This window comes from Mus caroli, unplaced genomic scaffold, assembly GCF_978045245.1.
Source record: "Mus caroli unplaced genomic scaffold, Mus_caroli_1 scaffold_7, whole genome shotgun sequence".
Classification (NCBI taxonomy): Eukaryota; Metazoa; Chordata; class Mammalia; order Rodentia; family Muridae; genus Mus; species Mus caroli.
The window spans coordinates 78,543,727-78,565,000 of NW_028227262.1; the positions used below are offsets into that span (position 1 = coordinate 78,543,727).

Here is a 21,274-nt window from a genome sequence, read left to right on the forward strand (position 1 = left end):
AAAAGATTTTCTAGAAGTCACAAACTCAGCCTTTCAGTAGAGAATCTGAGGCAAGTCTTTCCCAGTTTCTTCTCATCTATATAATGAGGAATATTGCCCCCAACTCCTTTCAGCACTGAAGACTGAGCCTATGCATGCTTGGCAAACACTGCCATTGAACTGTGTCTCTAGCTTGGTACTGGATTATTAAATGTTAATTTAATCTCTGATAAAGTATAGAGTATGATTCAGGTAAACTCCACATTAGTTCTCTGTGTAATTCATGTCTATCTCCATCTATTAATGTCAAGTCTAGAAACTTTTGCTAAAACTTGGGATCACTGTCTGGGCATGGAGGTGTATGCCTTTAATCCCAGCACTTGGGAAGCAGAAGAAGGCACATCTCTATGAGTTGAATCAAGCCTGGTCTATATAGTGAGTTCCCAGGACAGTCAGAGCTTCATAGTAAGATTCTTTCTTCAGCCTCCCTCCCCCAGAAAAAAACCCAAAACAAAAAAACAAAGCAAAGCAAAGCAAAACAAAACAAAACAACATCAATACAACTTGCGATTACTTTTGAGGGCACATTTATTAGTTTAGCACACTTTACACAGTCCTATCTGATAGAAATAGAATGAGACATATATAAAGTTTAAATTTCACTGGGTGTGGTGGTGCACGCCTATAATCCCAGCAGTCGGGAGGCAGAGGCAGAGGCAGAGGCAGAGGCAGAGGCAGAGGCAGAGGCAGAGGCAGAGGCAGAGGCAGAGGCAGAGGCAGAGGCAGAGGCAGAGGCAGAGGCAGAGGCAGAGGCAGAGGCAGAGGCAGAGGCAGAGGCAGAGGCAGAGGCAGAGGCAGAGGCAGAGGCAGAGGCAGAGGCAGAGGCAGAGGCAGGTGGATTTCTGAGTTCGAGGTCAGCCTGGTCTACAAAGTGGGTTCCAGGACAGCCAGGGCTATACAGAGAAACCCTGTCTCGAAAACCAAAAAAAAAAAAAAAAAAAAAAAAAAAATCTAGTAACCCCCATAATAAAAATAAACCTGTGAAATTAAACTTATTAATATATTGATTTAACCCAATGTATATAGAATTAGTATCTTGAGTTGAAATCAAAATCTAAAGTGTATAATATTAATTATTAATTATACATACATTGTACAAACTCTTCAAAATTTTGTATTAAAAAGTTGTAGCACATCTCAGTGTGCACTTCCTTCCCTTCACAAAGTTACCCAGTTATAAACAGCATTGCTATAAGGAGATAAGAGGATCTGATATATACATGAGCATACTGGGGGCCTGGTTGTAAGAAAGAAAGACTCCGTTGAGTTGACACAAGTGAAGAATTAAGCCTTGGACTCATCAATAATTGCCAAGACCATGTGCAAATCACAGATAGGCAAAGAAATACCCATCCTGGCTTCCTCTTTTACCTTTCTGTTCCCTCTTATCCTGTGTCTATCAGCTGTTGCTTCCGCTTTCTCCTCCTCTATCTCCCTCCACTCCTTTTGAAGTCTCCTTATCTCTCTCTTCCACTATTCTCCTCTCTACCTTTTCTACAATATAACTTATTTAACTTGTAAAGTTCTCCAGAAGCAATTTTGAGGAAGCATAGCTAATTCTGGAATTTATTTTTAAAGAAATGTTTTTTATTAATTCTTTGAGAATTTCCTGTATTTAATTGTATTTATCCTTAATTCCTATCCCAAGCTTCATGCCCTCTTTTTTATTTTTCAAACAACTCATTAACTCCAGTTTCTGCTGTCTGCATCCTCCTGGGTGTGACATTAGCCACAGGAACATGGTTGACCCATCAGAAGCTACACTCTTAAAGAAACTGAGTCTCCTTTTCCCAGAAACCATCAATTGTCTGTAGCTCCTCATGAGTTGCTGGGGGCTCATGAACCCTTTCCCACTCCAAAATTCTTTCATTTATAGACAATAAGTAAGTAAGTAAGTAAGTAAATAAATGAATAAAAGAGCTAAAAATGGAGAGCTACTGCTCATTTGAAGTCAGAGGATCCCCTCTGAGATGTAGACGTTAGAGAGAGAAGGAACTCCAGGACAGCCAGGGCTATACAGAGAAACCCTGTCTCAAAACAAAACAAAACAAAAACAACAACAACAACAACAAAACCAACCCCCCCCAAACCCCAGAACAAAACAAAAAAACAAAAACAAAAACAACAACAAAAAAAACAAAAATAAGAAGGAAGGGCCTGGAAAACCAAGCTATCCTTTTGGCTGTCTGCATTTTATTGGTTTCTTGACTCTACCTTAACAAGATGCCACATACTGGGGCTTAGAACAATAGGAAGCTACCTTCTCACAGTCCTGAAGGCAAGAAGTCTTAAACAAACAGGTGTTGGTTGGCTTAGCCTCCTCTGGATACTGAGGGGGAAACCACTTCATACCTCTTGCCTTTGGTGGCTTCAGGAAGTCCTTAATCCTCTTTGACTAGCAGTTGTGTCACTTCAGTCTGTCTCCACGATGGCATGGTGCACTCTCTGCATGTCTCTTCATTTTTAATCTCTTTCTCTCTGTAAAGATGCCCAACATTGAAATTAGGACTTATTTGGATCCAGTATTGTGGAGAGCATGGGAGTACTAGCTGTAAAATTTTTAGCAATTAGGATGTGCATACAATATTTGCTTTTAAAATATGCTTGATTTATTCACATAAACATTCCTTATAATATTATGCTAACATAAAAGTAAAACAGATATCACACCAGGAGGGAAGCAGTTGTTTGGGCAAAAAAGTTTGTAGGGGTCCCAAATGGGGAATCTTCTTCAGTGAGAAAGTTTTGGAAGCTTCTAGACTGGTATCAATACAAAACATAGAGAAGCTGTGTTTCAGGCATACAGCAGAGCGATCCTGCACACCATTCCCAAATTTCCAATTTTTGTATAATTTCTTTGGGCAGTAGCTTTGTGTTATGGGGCTCACAGCTTGGGGCTGGTTCACTAGCTCAGCAACACCACCTTGAAGGTAGTTCATTAGCATATCAAGGCCTGTCCTGGGTTTAGCTCCTATCTGTGCTGCCTGCTTGCTGGGCAGGGGCTTGCTTCTGAGGCTTAGGTCTTATTAGATCTATCTGGTGACAGCTCAGGCATGATATGCCAAGGCACACAAAATGGCTTTTCATTAGTTATACAAAATGGTTTTTAAGTTATGTTCCTAACAAATATGGCCTCACCTTTGATGTAAACATCATTTTCTTTGTCCAAATAGTTATTTAGTGCATAATTATACTATAGAGCCAAAAATTAAGCATTTGACATTGGTACAATATATGAATACAGTTCAACATTTTATCACATATTTAAATGTATGTAACCACCACTGAAATCAAGACAGTGATTCTGTGACCTTGAAGATCCTCCTTGTGACTGCTCTTTGTCACATTTGTTTTCTTATCTGTAACATCCCTAGATCCTAGGATCAGTGATCTGTCCTCTTTCTCTCTAATGGTATAATTTCACCAGTGTTAAATAAAAAGAATACAGCATGTGACATTAGATTATATTTTTTTTCACAAAGCACAAGGTTGCTCAGAATTATATAAATGCTTATATGTATTCTTTCTTCTTTTTAATTGTGGGTTCTGTTTTAGATAAGACTTGAACATATATATTTTGAGGAGGCATTTTTGTGTTAATAGCCAGATTAGAGGCACTGTTGATTGATAAATTTGGTTCCCAGAAATGGATGAACAAGGTTATGCTATTTGAAAAGACAAATCTAAAAAAAAGCAATTAAAAGAAGTTTCAAAAAGTGGATAATAATGTACATTCTCAAGAGGTAGGAAGGCAAAGGGTTGCCCTCTCCTATTTGGTGACTGTCCTTTCCCACCATCCTTATGTGGACTGAGAAAGGGAAGGAGCAGGAAAACTGGACTGCATATTAACTGGGGGAAGGGACACTAACATTATTCTGCACTGCCTTCAGAGTGTAGGCTGAGAAGATGCTTAGTAAATGTGTGTTGAGTGGATGAGCCCACAAGGGACTAAACGCAGGGGCCTCCAGGAAGAGGGGGAGGGTGAAAGTCACTGTTAGTGTCCTCTTCCTTCCCTAATATAACCTTTGATACGTGGGCTCTTCATACCCAGATAAAATTACCTATATTCTTTCACCTGTTGATGAAGGTCTCTTCTATCTCATTTTATACATGGCTATTTTTAATTCGATGCATGAAGGAAGAGACCGCAAGGAGGAATCATGTGTTTGAATTATGTGTTTTGTACTTTGAGCTCTGGAAGGCAGAATAGAAGAGGGCTCAAGATTTGATCCTGGATCCCCTACTTTATTTTCTTTCTGGCTTTGATGTATGATTTATTCCTTTTTTCCTCTTTTATGTATGCACTGGGTATTAGATATTTCTTTAGGTGAAGTTATTGTGAAGTATACAATATATACAGGAAGAACATAGACCCCAATACCACAAAAGTAACTTTCACATCCCATACATAGAAACAGAACATTCCCCAAACTCCAGAGTTTCCATCTTGCTACCTCAAAACTTATGTCTCTCTTAATTTTAAATTTTACCTGCTTTTAAACTTACATGGATGAAAAAATGTTTTGTTTTGCTTACTATTTTGTTTATGAGATTAAACTATGCTCTTATAGTTTTATTTTATTAATTCTCCTTATTAAGTAATAGCTCAATTGTGAACATACCATAATTTAACTGTTGGTGGACATTTTGGCTGTATCCAGTTTTAGACTTTCATAAATGAGTCTCTCAATACTGGTTGCTTCTTAAGGTTTCTGGTGTACAGAGATAAGCACCTAAGAGTGGGGTGATCAGCTCTCAGCTTGGTAGAACTTTTCCCAAATTTTGATGTATGTGTATAATCTCACGGTATAGAGGTCCTTGAAGTAGGTTGTGGGTAGTGCCCAGCCTTGCCAATGGCAGATAGGAGTCAGCTCATGTTTAAAAACTTAGTGAAGGCACAAAAGCAGATGAAGTCCAAGTACTATGATGGGCTTCCACATTTTCCTATTACTTGCACATTTAGGTTGCCTTCCCTTCCTGTGATAATGATTCTCCTTTGCTTTGCCAAGTTTACTGGGTAGGTTGAATCAGATTACAGAACATCTGCTTGTAAAGACTGTCCCCCTTCAGGACTTTGACGATTTAGGGGAAGAAAACTAGGAAGTATGCCTCCTCAAGCCTACCATGGCCCAGAGAAATGAGCCGTGAATAGTACTTGTGAACCTTAGAAAGGACTGCCATGTCATGGACAGCCAACCAGGGCAAGTGGAGGGTTTTATTTATCCTTTAAGTGTGGTGGATTTCAGGGCAACTAAACATTTAACTTCTTTAGAAGAGAAACCCAGGTAACTGGAAAAACAACTGATAACTACCATTTAGTAAGAAGGACAGAGATCTCAAGTGCAAAGACTCACTTTATTGAATATTTTCCGCAAATATTAGCATGATAAAAGCCAAGGAAAGGGAGGAGGATGAGGATGATGATGATGAGGAGGAGGTGGGGAGGAGGTTTGGAGCACCGCAACAGTGGTAGGTCGCTTGTGGGGAAGCCTCCAAGACCTTAGAAGGGAAGATAGGATGGAGCTGGGGAGCTGGTGGTGGTGCCTCAGGACCTTTGGCTCTAACACTCATTCCTGTTGAAGCTCTTGACGATGGGTGAAGTTGATGTCTTGTGAGTGGCCTCACAGGTGTAGCTGTTATGTTGTTCATACTCGGCCTTGGTCAACGTGAGAGTGCTGCTCATGCTGTAGGTGCTGTCTTTGCTGTCCTGATCAGTCCAACTGTTCAGGACGCCACTTTGTCGTTCACTGCCATCAATCTTCCACTTGACATTGATGTCTCTGGGGTAGAAGTTGTTCATGAAGCACACGACTGAGGCACCTCCAGATGTTAACTGCTCACTGGATGGTGGGAAGATGGATACAGTTGGTGCAACATCAGCCCCTGAGGAAGGAAGCACAGAAGATGGTATGAAGTAACAAGGAAGGGATCCCTTTCAGTGCATTATGTGTAAACAGTTATGTTATAGACAGACACACAAAAAAGCACGCTTATCCCTACAGATAAGGAACAATGGGGCCAGGATGCACATGTATACGATCTTGTTGTTTCTAAGTTATTCCCTAGTTCCTAGCTACTTCTTTAGAAAGTAAATTAAGTCTGACCCTTTGAAGATATTCTCAGGCTTCCTTCTATTGCCTTTCTTCCCTGAAACTACATTCTTTTCAGTTCCATGCTTCAGACAGAGACCCAGACCAGTTTATCTGACACTCCTGATGTTTGGGAGTCTGAACACAAGCACATAAGGTAAGAGCAGAAACTGGCTTTCATTTTCTCCTGTCTCTTCCAAGAATACTCTGATATTAGCCTCTGTATGGCTTCCTTTGGTGTAGCCAAGCTAAACCTACTGTATGGACAGGGCCTTAAGCCAGGGTCTGTATTTGGGTGTCCAGAAACATTCTGAGCAATTCATCAGACCCTGGTCTAATGGTCTGTAACCACATGGGACAATTTTTAGCCACACCAGAACAGGTCAACTGTAATCTGGGCCACCTGCCTGGGAGGAACTGGCAGACTTCACTTCTGATCTTAAGCAACTGCCAGATGGCCTCTCGGAAAGTCCCCTCTGTTGAGATGCCAACTCTTGGGTGACAGAGGTAGTAAAAACGAAAACTGAGAGTTCTTTACCAAGAAAAACAATAGAATTATGAGCAGCCTTTTTTCCCCTTAAAATAAATTAATAGTTAAAAAGGAGTTGACATCATTTTAAAGTAATTAAAAGTGGTTAAATAACTTAATGACTCTTAAGTAGTTTTAAGAGTTTTAAAGGGTCCTTAAATAGTTGCCTTTGGCCAGGGAAGGGTCAAACACAAAAGCTAATAAATAGTTTTCAAAATTATGGGATTATAGTAGCTGAGTTAAACATTTTTCTATCACAGAATTAAAGTATTGGGAAATATTTTTGTGCTAAATTATTATTAGTCATATTTTTGTATGAAAAAACATATCCTACCTAGCCAGTTAAGATCATGTCACAAATTTATCTTATTTTAACCAGTTAATATGACATATAATTTAGAGGAGTTTAGTGAGAGTTCAGTCAAAGAAGATTTACCATGACTTTTGCTGGTTGTAGATTTTACCTCTAAAAGATTATATACATTAAGCTTTTAATATAACACTGGATAAAACAGTTTATGCCCTTTCTAATTCCCTAATAGAAAATTAAAATAAGGGAATATAATAATAAATGCATTTTATTTATGAAATCTCCAATAAGTCACCCTTTCCTTGTTTTTCTCACATTAGTGTAGTCTGTCACATCTCTGTTCTCTTCAGATTAGTGGCTCTGTTCCTATCACTGTGCCTCAGGAAAGTGGTCCACGCGGAGCAAGGGGTGCTACCGCGGGGGTTCACATGGCCCTTAGCCGCAGGGTGAACGCCAAATGGCTGGCACAGCCGCGAGGTCACCCAGTTGTAAAGAAAAGGTTGCGGACCGTTTCAGTCCATTGCTGGCGATATAAAATTACAAGTGAGTAATAACTGGGAAAACAAAGGGCCAAATGTCTTACAAAACCGTGGCCATTAAAACATATAGTTCAAACCCAACTGTATTTCTACTATTATAATAAAAAAGATCATTTCAAATTTACTTTCATGTAGAAATGAGACAAAGGAAAAAAACCCCTTGAGCTGTCTGTCAAGAACTCGTTCCTACAGAGTCTCTCATTTTGACATTTTGTGACAGATTTTAGAATAAGAATCACACCTCTTCTGATTATTCAGCAAGCCATGGTATCTACATGGCAAGCAGTCATACTTTCAAACAGTTTACTGATTATTTCAGGGCATACTACTGATTTTTGTAGTCATAAAAACTTAGGAGACAAAAGACAGAACTCAGCCTACGGCTCACTCAACTCTGTTATCCCACTTTTATTGCAAAACTCAAGACAGTATTTGTGGAAACTCAACACGAATGACTCTCCTTCTGTTCTCAGAGCTCCAGGCCCCTCTTTGATCTGCACCGTTTCATCCTCTGGGTCATTCAGTTTATCTCCAAAGTTTGTTCCCACATCCATTTTAGGAGCTGAACTTGACTTCAGCCCTTTTCTATCCTGAAGTTCCTTCATTCCTCACCCCCCCCCCCCAAATCTAACACTTAAGCGTCTAGAAGACCACGCTACCTGCAATCAGACCCAGATCTCAATAACTACTCATGTTTATTCTCCAGTCCAATCTCTTGGATGGTGACCATAGTATTAATTACTTTCTCCTCAACTAAAGCCTCTTTTTGTCCCTAATCTCACTAGCTTGATAAACAGAAAATCTGACACTGTATGCCATGTGAACTGATAATGAGCCCTCTCCATTTTCTCAAGATTTTCTGAACTGACTTTAACTCCTAACATGAAAACCTGTGTCTTACACATAAAAAAAGATGAGAAAAGTGTACTTACGTTTCAGCTCCAGCTTGGTCCCAGCACCGAACGTGAGCCACAGTGAGGACTGTGACATGCCCCTCTCTACAAAAACCTGCCTGTGAAGCCAGTCCAACTAGATGGGCCAAATTCAGAGGAAAAGCCCAACTCTTTCTTCTACATTCCCCTTACAAAACTGGTCTCAGAAGCCTAAGACGAGTTTTTCACTCAGCTTTCACACTGACTATTTTCTGGGGGATCTTCTATTGATGCACAGGTTGCCAGGAATGGCTCATTTAGCCAAAATGTCACAAATTCATACAAGTTACCCAAACAGAACCAAAATGCCACAAATAATTGAGCAAAAATCTACTTACGTTTTATTTCCAATTTCGTCCCCCCGCCGAACGTGAATCACAGTGATTCATGTCATTGCGCCCCCCTTTACAAAAACCTCTCTGAGGCTGATCCAGTTAGATAGGCCAAGTTCAGAGAAAAACTGTTTCTTTCTCATTTCTCCCACAAATCTGACATGAGCTTAGTCTGTTTGCTCAGCTTGTACAGTAGCTAGATTTTTGGTTCTCTTCTATTTAAGTTTTGGGTTACAAGGAATAGTTCATTTATCCAATGTACACCACAAACAAATACAAAGGACACAATGGGACCAAAACTTCACAAGCAATTGAGCAAAAATGTACTTAGGTTTTATTTCCAGTCTGGTCCCATCACTGAATGTGATTTACAGTGATTTATTTTAACTTCTACCTCTATAAAACCCTCCCTAGGTAGACAATTATCCCTCTTCCCCTAGTTTAGTTACTTTGGTTTAGAAAGCCTAAAATTTAGCCTAAAATCATTCCAACCTCCTGTGGGACAGTTTTCCCTCCCTAACACCTGATCTGAGAATGGAATTTGCTACATCCCTGAAATCCCCTTAAGAAAAGCACATAACAAAGAACAAAGAAACAAGGTTAGACTCAGTGAACAAGAGTTGAGAAGACTACTTACGTTTGATTTCCAGCTTGGTCCCCCCTCCGAACGTGTACACACAGTGGTGTCCCTTCACTCAACCCCCATACAAAAACTGAGCATGGTCTGAGCACCGAGTAAAGGTTTGTCTAGGGCGGGCTACCCTGCTTCTTTGAGCATTTCTGAAACTATCACTTGTGTTAATTATTACACTGACATTCATTCTCCAGAGAACATGTCTAGCCTATTCCCAGCTTTGCTTACAGAGTTACTATGTATCTTTGCCAGAATCTGGTTTCAGAGTAAGATTTTATACATCATTTTTAGACATAGAAGCCACAGACATAAACAACGGAAGAAAGAGAGTTTGGATTCTACTTACGTTTGATTTCCACCTTGGTGCCTCCACCGAACGTCCACCACAGTGGTAGTACTCCACTGTCTGGCTGTACAAAAACCCTCCTCACTGAAGAGGAACAGAGCAGTGGGTAGCTGTGAAAGCTTAACCTCCTCTCCAAGCATGCGTGGAAGTGCTTGGGCTTCTCTGACAGAGAACTGCTGATTTTCATAGTTGAGACTTCAATTCTTAGAAGATAATGTATTTTATTATTAATGTATATAATACTAAATATTATATCTTTTGCTTTAGAAGCATGTCACATAGGACTGCTTATTATTTGTTCATTGAAAAATAAAAAAATGGGCTGGAGAGGTGGCTCAGCAGTTAGTGGCACTTGCTGCTCTTCCATAGGACCTTAGTTCTAGTACTATAAGTAGCTCACAACTGTCTATTATTCCAGCTGCAAGGAATCTGATAGCCTCTGCATCCATAAGTACATGGCATTCACTCACACATAAATAAAAGAACTCTAAAAAGGAGGAAAACAAACAAATTGGATAGCCAGTTCTTTGTAACTTTTCCAGGGCTGAGTGGTGGTGGTGGTGGTAATTCTGCAAATTATAAATTTTAAATGGTATTAATTTAGAACTCACTAGCATCTCTTAGTTAATAATAACTAAGCCAGTCTTTCTATTTGAACTTCTTTGCTTTAATGCTGTTTCATAGAAGGTACACAAAATTATATCTATATGTTAAGGTTCATATCCTTTGGAATTGAGTTATGGATACAACAGCAACCATTAATAAAGGAGAAAGATAAGCTTTCACTCTGGGATTGGTCTGTTGTTAGGACAGGTGAAGCTCAACTTTCACCAAGATCAACCACATTCATGATACCTTTGAAGTTAGTGTCTCCAATTAAAGACGCTGAAAGCTTGCTTTGAGTTTCAGCTTTATTTACTACAGTCTTGTTTCTCTTGTAACTACCCATTCCCATCCCCTTCCTACCACCCCAAAGTCCTTCCAATCCTGCCACAGCCTTCCACATTTACAAGGCATCTTCTCTGCTTCTGAACACCCTGTCCTCCCTATCCCTTGAGCTGTCATTCAAGATTCAGCTCAAGGGATTCTTTCTACCACCGAGTTGGCTTTATAGATAGGCTGTTAGGCCTGTAGAACCCATTTGCTCTGAGATAGTAAGATGTTTGTTATTTTATTAGCTAGGATTTTGGGAATTCTGGTCCATTTATTTTTAATTGACAAGCACTCATCAGACATTTGCAGAATAAATGAAAAAGAAAAGCAATAAAAAAGCCAATAGTATAGATCAATGATAGTAATCTACAACAGACAAAAGGTTAGTACTGACCTCTACAAGAATCAACTTTCTTAGAAAAATTGCAACTCTAACCAAGATTAGAGAGGTCTACTTGTTTATGTTATTAGGGTTTTGCTAATCTGGAATGGCAGATTCTACATGTGTTTCACCAGAAGATGGAGAAAGAAAAGAATCAAGTAGGAAATAGAAAGAAAAGAGAAATTGTCAATAAAACTTAACTATGTAAAGTAGCTGATGATCTCAATTAACATGGATGGTAAAGAGAATGAAAAGTGATTTTTCTCTGTAGTTATGGAAGCGATATCAACCATAAAAATTGATGTTTGTTGAGAACTTATAAAATGCCAGACATCATATATGGCTTATTATATTTAGCTATCCATAAGACTCTATGAGCTAGAAATTAATATTGTATGTCTGTGACATTAAAGAACAAAGCTTAGACCTAAATCTGCTGTTTAGGTCTAAGTGCACAGTTATCAGAGTAGACACGAGGGACAAAATTACCGAATAGGAGCAGCATGCATGTAAGAGAGAGAATACTGGAGTAGGAGGAAGGGGAACCCCTTAGGCCATCCTGGGGTGGGAAATGAGAGCTAAGTGTGCTCAGATGTCTGTAGAGACCACATTATTTTTTAAAAGGTAGAAAGAATAGGAATACCAAATATCCATCGATAGGAGTTTGGATAAACTAGTTTATGTAGACCACAATGAACACAAATCAGTTAATAAAAGGAAATATGTTTCTAGATATTTTCGTGAAAATATGGGGCACTGGATATGATGTATGGTCTGACTGTAAAACGGATGCTGTAGTACAGGCTTCTTCTAGGAGGCTGCACAAGCTGTGCTTAGAGGTTTCCCCTGGGGCAGCTCAAGGGCAGTAAGGACACATACTGTCCTCCTATCTATTATATATGTGTGCTTACATGGCATATTGGCTGTTATATTTGCTTCTTTTATTTTATACATTCATTATATAGTTTTCAGAGACCATTTTAAGTTGTATAGGTGTGCAGAGACTACACCATCAAAAATGTAAATTCTGAAATTACCTTTTTCTTTTTCTCAATTAATTTTTAAAAATATCTTTAAACAGAGTTCAAAAACGGTAAAAGCCTCTCTGGTTCTGCACAGGAGATATTTTTTTTCCAAACAGAGAATGAGGGACTATAACATGGGAGTGGACTGCATGAGTTGGCAGCATAAGAGAAACATTTTGGAGGAAACAAGATCTAGTTTGAACTAGATCGTTATGAAGCCGTGTTTGGTCATACAGTCGTGGTTGATGGATATGAGTTAAGATCTCTACTCTAGAGGTGGTTGAAACCTTTAATTTGGGATTCATTATTTGCAGACAAAGAATGTGTCAGGAGCATCGATGAGGCTCTTCTGGGATCTATGATCCTGTAGAGTGTCCATGTTGGGTATTGATTGGTCTATTGAGGAAAGGCTAAGTATCTATAAGACAATCCGTGTGGTTCCTGGACTTAACTCACTAGAGTGATGAGAATAGAATTCTTGGGGAAGCACCTCAATAAATTCATTCTATTTTTTTAAGCTTAATTAATTTTAATTTTTTTAATTAATTTTTTTATTAGGTATTTTCCTCGTTTACATTTTCAATGCTATCCCAAAAGTCCCCCATAGCCACCCCCCAATCCCCTACCCACCCACTCCCTCTTTTTGGTCCTGGGGTTCCCCTGTACTGGGGCATATAAAGTTTGCAAGTCCAATGGGCCTCTCTTTGCAGTGATGGCCGACTAGGCCATCTTTTGATACATATGCAGCTAAATAAATTCATTCTTAATGTTGCTTCCCACTTCACCCTCACCAAAGGCAATCCTCAGAGTAATTTTTAACCTGTTTGTAGAGAGAAAGGGAGATGGGGAAAAGGAGGGAGAGGGAAAGGGAGCCACTGAGCATAAAAACACATCTTTAAATTATTCCAAACATACTTCACAAACTACATTAGTGACATCTTTAGATATAACAATTCCAGAAACTTTTTTTTTTGTTGCTGTTGCTAAGTAATTTTTCCATCATTAAACAGTCTTTTAAGGGAGGGTTTTTTTTTCATATTAGTAACAGAGAGGATTATCCTGCATGTCAGAAACAATTTTGTTCTCTGCAAAGTTTGAAGGTTGTTGGCTTCCCTACCTGGCACTGGAATATTCTTGTCTGAGAGCTGCCTTGAAGTCTCTGGTCCAATTTTTTCTTCCCAGTTTATCAGTCACGACAGAGTCCTTGATAGTTCTTGCTTCAGATGGACTTGTCTTTGGGCAGTAAATCACCGTCTTGGACAGGAAGGAGGGAGACAAAGGAGGCCACTTGAGGATGAGACGCTCTTTATGTCCATTCCCACTTGTCCCTGAAGAAAGGCATGTGGACACAAGCCAAGTCCTTTCCTGTGTGTGCATGTGTGCATGTCACAACGTGGCACAAAAGTCTGGTCCCAGTCTGGAAAGTGAAGATGTGTTTCTTGATTTCAGAAGGACATTAGGCTACAGCCATTTCACTTCACATGAAACAGAAAACAGTAAGTGGGTCAGGGTTTACTAACCTCAGAGGGGCTAAGCCTCTGAAATTTACATATTGGCTGTTGTGGGTTCCAGCTTACTCTATACGTGTGATAAACTGAATTCTGAGCTCTCTGCCTTCCCCCATGTGTCTACCACTGACATATTGTGCTTGGTTGTTTTTACCATTCCAGTTTTGTTCCCCATGTGATGTAATTTGGCATATGTGTGCTATAATTGAATGGCCTTCTTTGGATAGATCATTGAGGAAGAAGGTGGTAGGTAGCTGGTTTGAAGATGTTTTGTCTTGTCCATAGACTTGTAAGGTTATTGTGCTAAATAGAGGAATTAAATATGAAGATCAATCTATAGGAAGCTCTAGCAGTAGTCATTGGATTGTACAAAAATACAACTGCATGCACCCCTAGCATAAGAGACATGATCTGTACATAAGCTTATTAAGCTAAAAAAATATTTTTTCCAGGCAGGAATAACAAGGCATGGAGCCTAACTGCATCAAGATATTCCAGCGAGGGCTGTGGAAACCACCAGAGAAACACTTCTGTCCACATGCATGCTCTGGGCAAAGGGTTGGGTGTATAACTACTGCCAGTGAAGCCTGGGAACTGAAGAAATTGAAGAAGAATGTAGAGATTGGCTGAGGTCTATGGACCCACCAGGCTACAACCTCATCTCCCTGCCTTCCACCTCTGCTTGTACCTGTGTACTTTTAGTATTCCACTTTCCCCTTTCATACTGCATATCACCTCCCCTACCTCCTCACTTCTTCTTTTAAAGTACTTTTATGGTTCACAGTCTCTACGCTCCTGACCCCTGTCTAAACTCCCACATAAATACTCATACACAAAAATTAGAAGCTGGGATCTGCTCATGACAGAGAATGTCCCCCCGCCCCAGTTCCACTTATTTTCCTATCTTATTATACGACTGGGTAAAATCCATAGTGTTTACATACAATATTTTCATGATTTATTCATCAGTTTGTGGACATCAGGTTGATATTACTTCTTAGGTTTTGTGTCTAGAACATCAATACACATGAATGTATAAGGTTCTCTAGTAGGATATAGCCCTTTGTACACAAGTCCAGGAATGATATAAATAGGTTTTATGGTAGTTCTGGGTTTAATCTTTTGAGAACAGTTATACTTATTCCCACGGTGGCCACACAGCGTACACTCACAGCACTGTGAGTAACGACTCCTCTTTTCCATCATCCTCAGCAGCATTTGTTGTCACGTCTTTGCTTTTAATTAAAAAAAAACTTTTAATTAATTTTTTTAAGTTTCCCATCATACCCAGTCCCACTAATGTTCCTTTACCCTCATATCTGCCCTTTGCCCTTGCAACCTCCCCCCTCCTACACACACACACACACACACACACACACACACACACAGAGAGAGAGAGAGAGAGAGAGAGAGAGAGAGAGAGAGAGAGAGAGAGAGAGAGAGAGAGAGAGAGAGAGAGAGAGAGAGAGAGAGAGAGAGAGAGAGAGAGAGAGAGAGAGAGGAGAGAGAGAGAGAGAGAGAGAACAGAAGCATGGAAATCTCATCATGGAAGCTGTAGTCTGTCACAGTGTGTTCCAAAGTATGTCCCTCTGTCCACACGTCTTCATTTTCTTTCCTGAGTACTGAAGGCGTTGAGGGGGAGGTGTGGAGGGGACATCAACCATGCACACATATCACCTTGTAGCAGACTTGTGGTGGACCCAGCTCTTGGTGCTGGCTCGTCTGTGTCCCCACCACCAAGGTCAACTCTGCTGTGTCCTCCAATGCTCCTGACCCTGTGGTAACTTTTCTGACTGCTGAGGTAGTGAGGGGTGGGAGTGGGCATCACCCCTGCACCTGTGCCAGCCCTCTGCAGAAGAAGGAGGGGGTCAACTCTCCCACACTCAGGCTCTTGGGGCTTGCTCACTTGCCACCAGGGCCCGCTCCACGGTGCTAGCTGGGCGAGGTGCAGGGCCTGCTCTCCCAAGTGCTGCCATGGTGAGAGGCGGGACTATCTTTTTAGAGAGCTGCAGCCAGTGAGGGGCAGGGACAGTTCTGCACAGTCCCTGGACATTCATGTCGACCAAAGTGGCTGCCCAGACCAGGGACGTCCCCATGTTCTCAGGTGGCAATGTGAGCCTCGGATATCACCCCCAACCCTGCCGCTACTCTGCGTAGCCTCAGCCTCAGCCCCGACCCTCAGCAGAAGCTGAGGCTGGGATCTCACCATGGCCTCACTCACAACAGGCTGCTGTCAAGCTGCTGCATTTCTCTCTCATCTGCCCACCACTCACTCGTGCATTGTGGAGGCTCCTGATATAGACGGGCCCCTAGGTGACATTCACGGCACTGCGTGGTGTGGCAGCAAGTGGTGCTTTTGGCTGTCTATGCCATGCACCTGAGGGTTTGTGGGTGGCATCGCGGTCTTCAGGTCTCTGTCTTCCTTCTTCCGGACTGTGTTGGGTAGGTGGTAGGCAGGCCCCTGTGCATCTTCGGCCCTCCCATGCTGTAGGGTGGAGGACCTGCCCCACATGGTGTTGCAGAACTCTGTCTTCCTCCTCTTGCGCTGCACTGTCTGGATTTGATTTGATTTTTATGTCTCCCAGGCATAAAACAGCTTAGGCCACTGAGCCAGCCATCAAGCTAGGATGAACAAAGGACTGCCATGCCATCTGCTCTGCCCCTGACTGATAGAAGAACACCACCACCACCAAGGTGACCCTTTGCCCATTGCCAGGGGTTATCAGCTGTTTTCTTAATAATAGCCATACTGACTAGAGTGAGATACATACTGTTATTTTAGTTTTTATCTGCAACTTCCTGATGATTACATAATTTTGTCTATCTATATTTCTTTATTCAGTCCATTATCTCATTTATTGATTGGACGTTTTATACTTTTGGTGTTTAATTTTTGCAGTTCTTTATATATTCTAGGAGCCAATCCCTCGTTAAAGTAAAGCAATTCTTTTTCACTCTGTAGCTGGACTATCGTTATGTCGATGGTTTCTCTTACTGTGCAGAAGCCATTTAGTTTTATATAATCCTCCTTATCAATTCTTGAGAATATTTCCAGTGATATGGAGGTTCTGTTCAGAAAGTTCTTGCCAGTTCTTACACTTCAAATTTTTTTTCCTGTGCAGTTTCAACTTTTCACGTTTTGAATCAAAGCCTTTGACCCAACTTTGAATTGATTTTTGTGCAGGATGACAGATATGGATCCAATGTAGTCCTTGTGGATGTCTAATTTGCAACTTGTTTTTTTTTTCTAATGCACATTTATTTTTTTTTTTTTTAGCACGTTTGTCAGAAATGATCTGTCCACAGAAGTGCAGGTTATGGGCCCTCTTCCAGTTCATTGTTCTCTGTCTGCACTCTCTTTGTCATTACACCTCTGTGGGATAACGTGAGGTCCAGTGATGTGATGTGGTGATGTGATGTGATGTGATGTGATGTGATGTGATGTGGTGATGTGATGTGATGTGATGTGATATGATGTAGGGTTTGTCCTGCTTGCCTATTCATGGTCTTTTGTGTTTCCATACAAGCTTAGTATTATCTTTCTAGTTCTGTAAAGAATGTCACTAGAACCATGATGGTGATAGCATTAAATCTGAAGATTGTGTTTTTTAGTACAACATTTCACACATTATTTCTCCCAATCCAGGACATAGATGCCTCTCAGGAAACCCATTCTTTCCTGTGCCTTTGTGATGGCCGGTGTCATTCTTCCTTTACTGTAAAGGATTTAAAACTATCTTGTAGTGTTGTCTTGGCACGCACAAGCTCACTTATAGATTGCTTGTTACACGAGTAACTTTGCTATCAATTTAAAGCTCCGTTAGATGGTATTTACTTTCCGAATTGAAGTGCATCATCTCATGCTTTCCTGGCTTTTAGGACTGTAGAGGGGAGGCTTTGTGTGTTCTGGTATTTGTGTCCTGTGCATGAGCTGGTGTTTCCCCTACAGTTCCTAACATTTGTTCTTTGCTTAACATTTTTTTTTTTTTAATTTTCTGATTATAAAATGGAGTGAAGAGGATTTTCTCTTGTGAAGTCTGTTTAGAGTTCTCAATTCCTTTTTTATTTCACTGTCTGTTTCTTTTTCTAGACTTGGGAAAAAGGAAAAATAGGGAAAAAAGACGTAACAATAATGAAAGTGTTGACAACCAAAAACTAGAAGAGAAAAAGGTAAAACTTAAGAAAAGTATAAAATAATTAGAAGTATGAATATGTGCGTGTGTGTGTGTGTGTGTGTGTGTGTGTGTGTGTGTGTGTGTAAGGGACACAGGAGTAAACAAGGAAAAAAAAGAAACTAAGGAAAAAACCTGCTCTAAACTGTAAAAATGCATGAACAAAATTAAATGTATGAAAAGAGATAACAATACACACACACACACACACACACACACACACACACATATCATCTTGTGCTTTCCTGGCTTTTAGGACTGTAGAGGGGAGGCTTTGTGTGTTCTGGAATTTGTGTCTTGTGCATGAGTTGGTGTTCCCCCTACAGTTCCTAACATTTGTTCTTTGCTTAACATTTTTTTTTTTTAAATTTTAAATTTTAAATGATATATATATCCACCCCAAATACATACAGTAAAAATCCTGCTAAGTGAGTATTGTGGGGGAATACACAGAGGAAGCAATAGAGAGGAAGATGTGAGGCTGTGTTGGAGCTGCCTCTTGAGAAAAGCACACTCATGGAGGAAGAGGGTCAGGTGAACTTGTGGGCACATCCTTCCGTTTATGTTTTTGCTGAGTCTGTGTTTGTCTTGTTAGCATGAGAGAGTTTTCCTTGTTGCTGACTAGAGGCCTCTGCTGGCCTCATTGAGCTTTGCAATCTGTCTTTCACCGACTTATTTTTATCCAAGACTGATCCCAATGCAAGAGGTTTCTGCATCTGTACTTTAGCATGTGAGAGCTAGCTCTGTGCCTGTCTTGAGGGTGGGACTGCTCTGCTTCGGTTAGCTTTTCTTTCAGGAGTAGCTTTCGCTCCCCTTTCCCTTCTAAGGAAGTGTAAGCTGGGGGCAGCATTTAGCTGATTTCTCTGTCATACTTTCCTCCCACCCCCCTCTTCTTTTCAAGTATTCTTTTACCTTTAAAATTAGCTTCTGAAATTCTTCCTCTATTTCTCTCTGCGGAAAAGAGTCCATTTAGTCCACAGACTCACCTTTCTCATAGAGGCACTCTTCTATTTTATCCATGTGAATTAAAGTCCCCGTGTTCCCTTCAACTCCCTCCCCAAGAACCTGCACCTTCCGTTGACCACTTTACAAAGGCTGAATCACTGATTAGAACCCTGACGCCATTATTGATGCTACGTTGTGCTTGCAGACAGGAGCCTGGATGACTGTCCTCTGAGAGGCTCTAACAGCGGCTGACTGAGACAGATATTTACAGCCAACCATTGAACTGAAGTCGGGGACCCCTATGGGAGAGTTAGGGGAAGGACTGAAGGAAAGGAAGGGATGGCAACTCTATAGGAAGATGAAGAGTGTCATCTAACCCAGACCCCTGAGAGCTCCCAGAGAGAAAGCCAGCAACCAAAGAGCATCCATGGGCTGGTCCGAGCCCCCTGGCACATATGTAGCAGACACATTTGTCTGGCCTCAGTGGGAGAGCACGAGCTAATCCTGTAAAGACTTGATGCCTGAGGGAAGCGGGATGACTGGGGTGGGGGTACCCTCTTAGAGGCTAAGGGGGTGTTGGGGAAGAATTCTGCAAGGGGAGGCTGTGGGGGGCGGCAACATTTGGGAAGTAAAACAACAGCAGTAAGAACAATAATGATAATAAAGAACTTCAGTGACTGTGGAGGGGTGGAATCTGTGCAGGCCCAGAGACAAGTTATCTTTAGCTCCCTCAAGTGGCCATTAACTGCTACTTGAGGCCATTTACTGCCGTCTGTGACTGTTAGGTAAATCCTTTGGAATACATGAACAGATCCCAACTCATCCTGACTTGAGTTGTTGGCTGAGCAGCATCCTCACGGCAAACGCTGGGAACGTCAGATAGCATCCGAGGCCTGTAGCAGAGGTTCCCCACTTTGCTTTAACCTGCACTCCTGTGCCCATCAATAAATTTGAAAAGTACCTTGTAGCCTCTTTTTTTTTTTTTTTTTTTTTTTCTGTTACTGTAAAGCCTCTGAAAATTGTACCTTGTTGGAATTTAAGGTAACCAAAATCTAGGAATCTTGGAAGGGGCAATGGTGGAGAGAAAGGAAAAACTGTTTAGGACAAATTTTGTAGGAAGTAGGAATGTAGTGCAGAAAAATGGGAAAGAGGAGAGGGGGAGAGATGGCCAATCAAAGCTGAGGGTGCATGAAAAAGCCGTGAGGAAGCGCACTACTTTGCAAGCGATTTAACGTACAATTAATAAAAAGGAGTTGCTGTGAGGTGCCCTGCATGGGAGGATAAAGCTGCCTTGGAAGCCATAGGTTATTAAATAAAAATCCTGGTGCCAGGGGTGAATACCATGCTGTATGTTGGTCATTGAGGTCCTTAAGGTCCCTCAAACAATATAGGCAATTACCATAGCTAATTTCTAGATGCTAAGACCCTATTGCTGGATACACCATGCTCTTGGTTATAGACCATGGAAAAACCCAGCTGGAACTGTTTGGAGGCTTCCTTTCAGCTGGGTGGATTTTACAGTGCCAGACGATGGTACACGGTCTTCTGGGTGAGGGGGCTAATCAGCAGCTGTATTTAGCTATAGACCCTGTGCCCTATTGGATCTACCCCACGGCAGGTAAGATATGCCCACTGGAGCAATAGTGGTATGGCTAGAATGGGGGTAACCAACCATTTTCTGATTGGGTTTGAGGTCCACTCCACAGTATTCATTCCTGCTACTGTAAACCTGGTTAAAGGCTTATGCGGGTGTGGTCAAAGGCCTTAGTGGGAAACTTACTGCTGTTGTTTCACTAAATGGACATGATTTGTTTTTTGAATGGCCTTGTAAATATTGCTAGGTTGAAAACCTATAGATTAGTGTTGCTCAGACCCCCCTCCCTTTTGTGTGTGTGTGTTTTATGCAGAGACTTATAACGGGTCAAAGCGCTGAAAATAAGGGATGATTGAGTGCTCAGCCATCAATGGTTCGTTTATGTCATCACCATACAAGGTTCAGAGTACACAGTGGAAGAAGGGGTAGAAAGAACACAGAGTTGGTGGAAGGAAAGGGGCTTTGTGCACCATCCTTGGGAACCAGACATGGCTGTTGCACTCACGGACTCAGAGCAGCTTGATTACTTGCTCACAACCAGAAGATCTGGCCTGCCAATATTCCATCATGGGCAGGGCAGGGGCTTATGAGGCTCTATTCTTCCTTTAAGATTTATAGTCAGTTAAGGACTTCTAGCTAGGTTAATTGGGGCTTATAAGCCCCCCACCCTTTCCTAAACAGCTTTTGGCTGTTAATAGTTGCTAGGGGAGGGGAGAAAAGTTTCTTCAGTGATACCCACTGCTAAGTTGCTCATGCTTTGTTAAATAACCCCTAACCCGAGTTTATGTAAGTTACCTCAGCTAAACTCAACTGGTTATCAAAAAGTGTGTGGGGTTGTGGGAAGGTGGTTTAGCGGCCAAGAACACTTGATGCTCTTGCAGAGAGCCTGAGTTTGATTCCCAGCACCCACAGCAGGCAGTTCACAACTGTTTGTAACTCCAGGTCCAGGCAATTGGACACATTCT

At 41.2% G+C, this 21,274-nt stretch overlaps 1 non-coding gene and 1 gene segment (V, D, J or C); both read right to left on the reverse strand.

Annotated features, from left to right (window-relative positions):
• Positions 1 to 5,375: 5,375 nt before the first annotated feature.
• The window catches only part of LOC110296839 (Ig kappa chain V-III region MOPC 321-like), a 23,156-nt gene continuing 7,257 nt past the window's right edge, over positions 5,376 to 21,274 (reverse strand). The window contains 2 exon segments of the V gene segment in view: positions 5,376 to 5,922; positions 8,439 to 8,504. Of these exon segments, the coding sequence occupies positions 5,600 to 5,922; positions 8,439 to 8,504 (389 nt within the window).
• LOC115031380 (small nucleolar RNA SNORA48) lies at positions 16,171 to 16,319 on the reverse strand. The gene has a single exon (XR_003837021.1). It is a non-coding gene; the product is annotated as a small nucleolar RNA SNORA48 (small nucleolar RNA).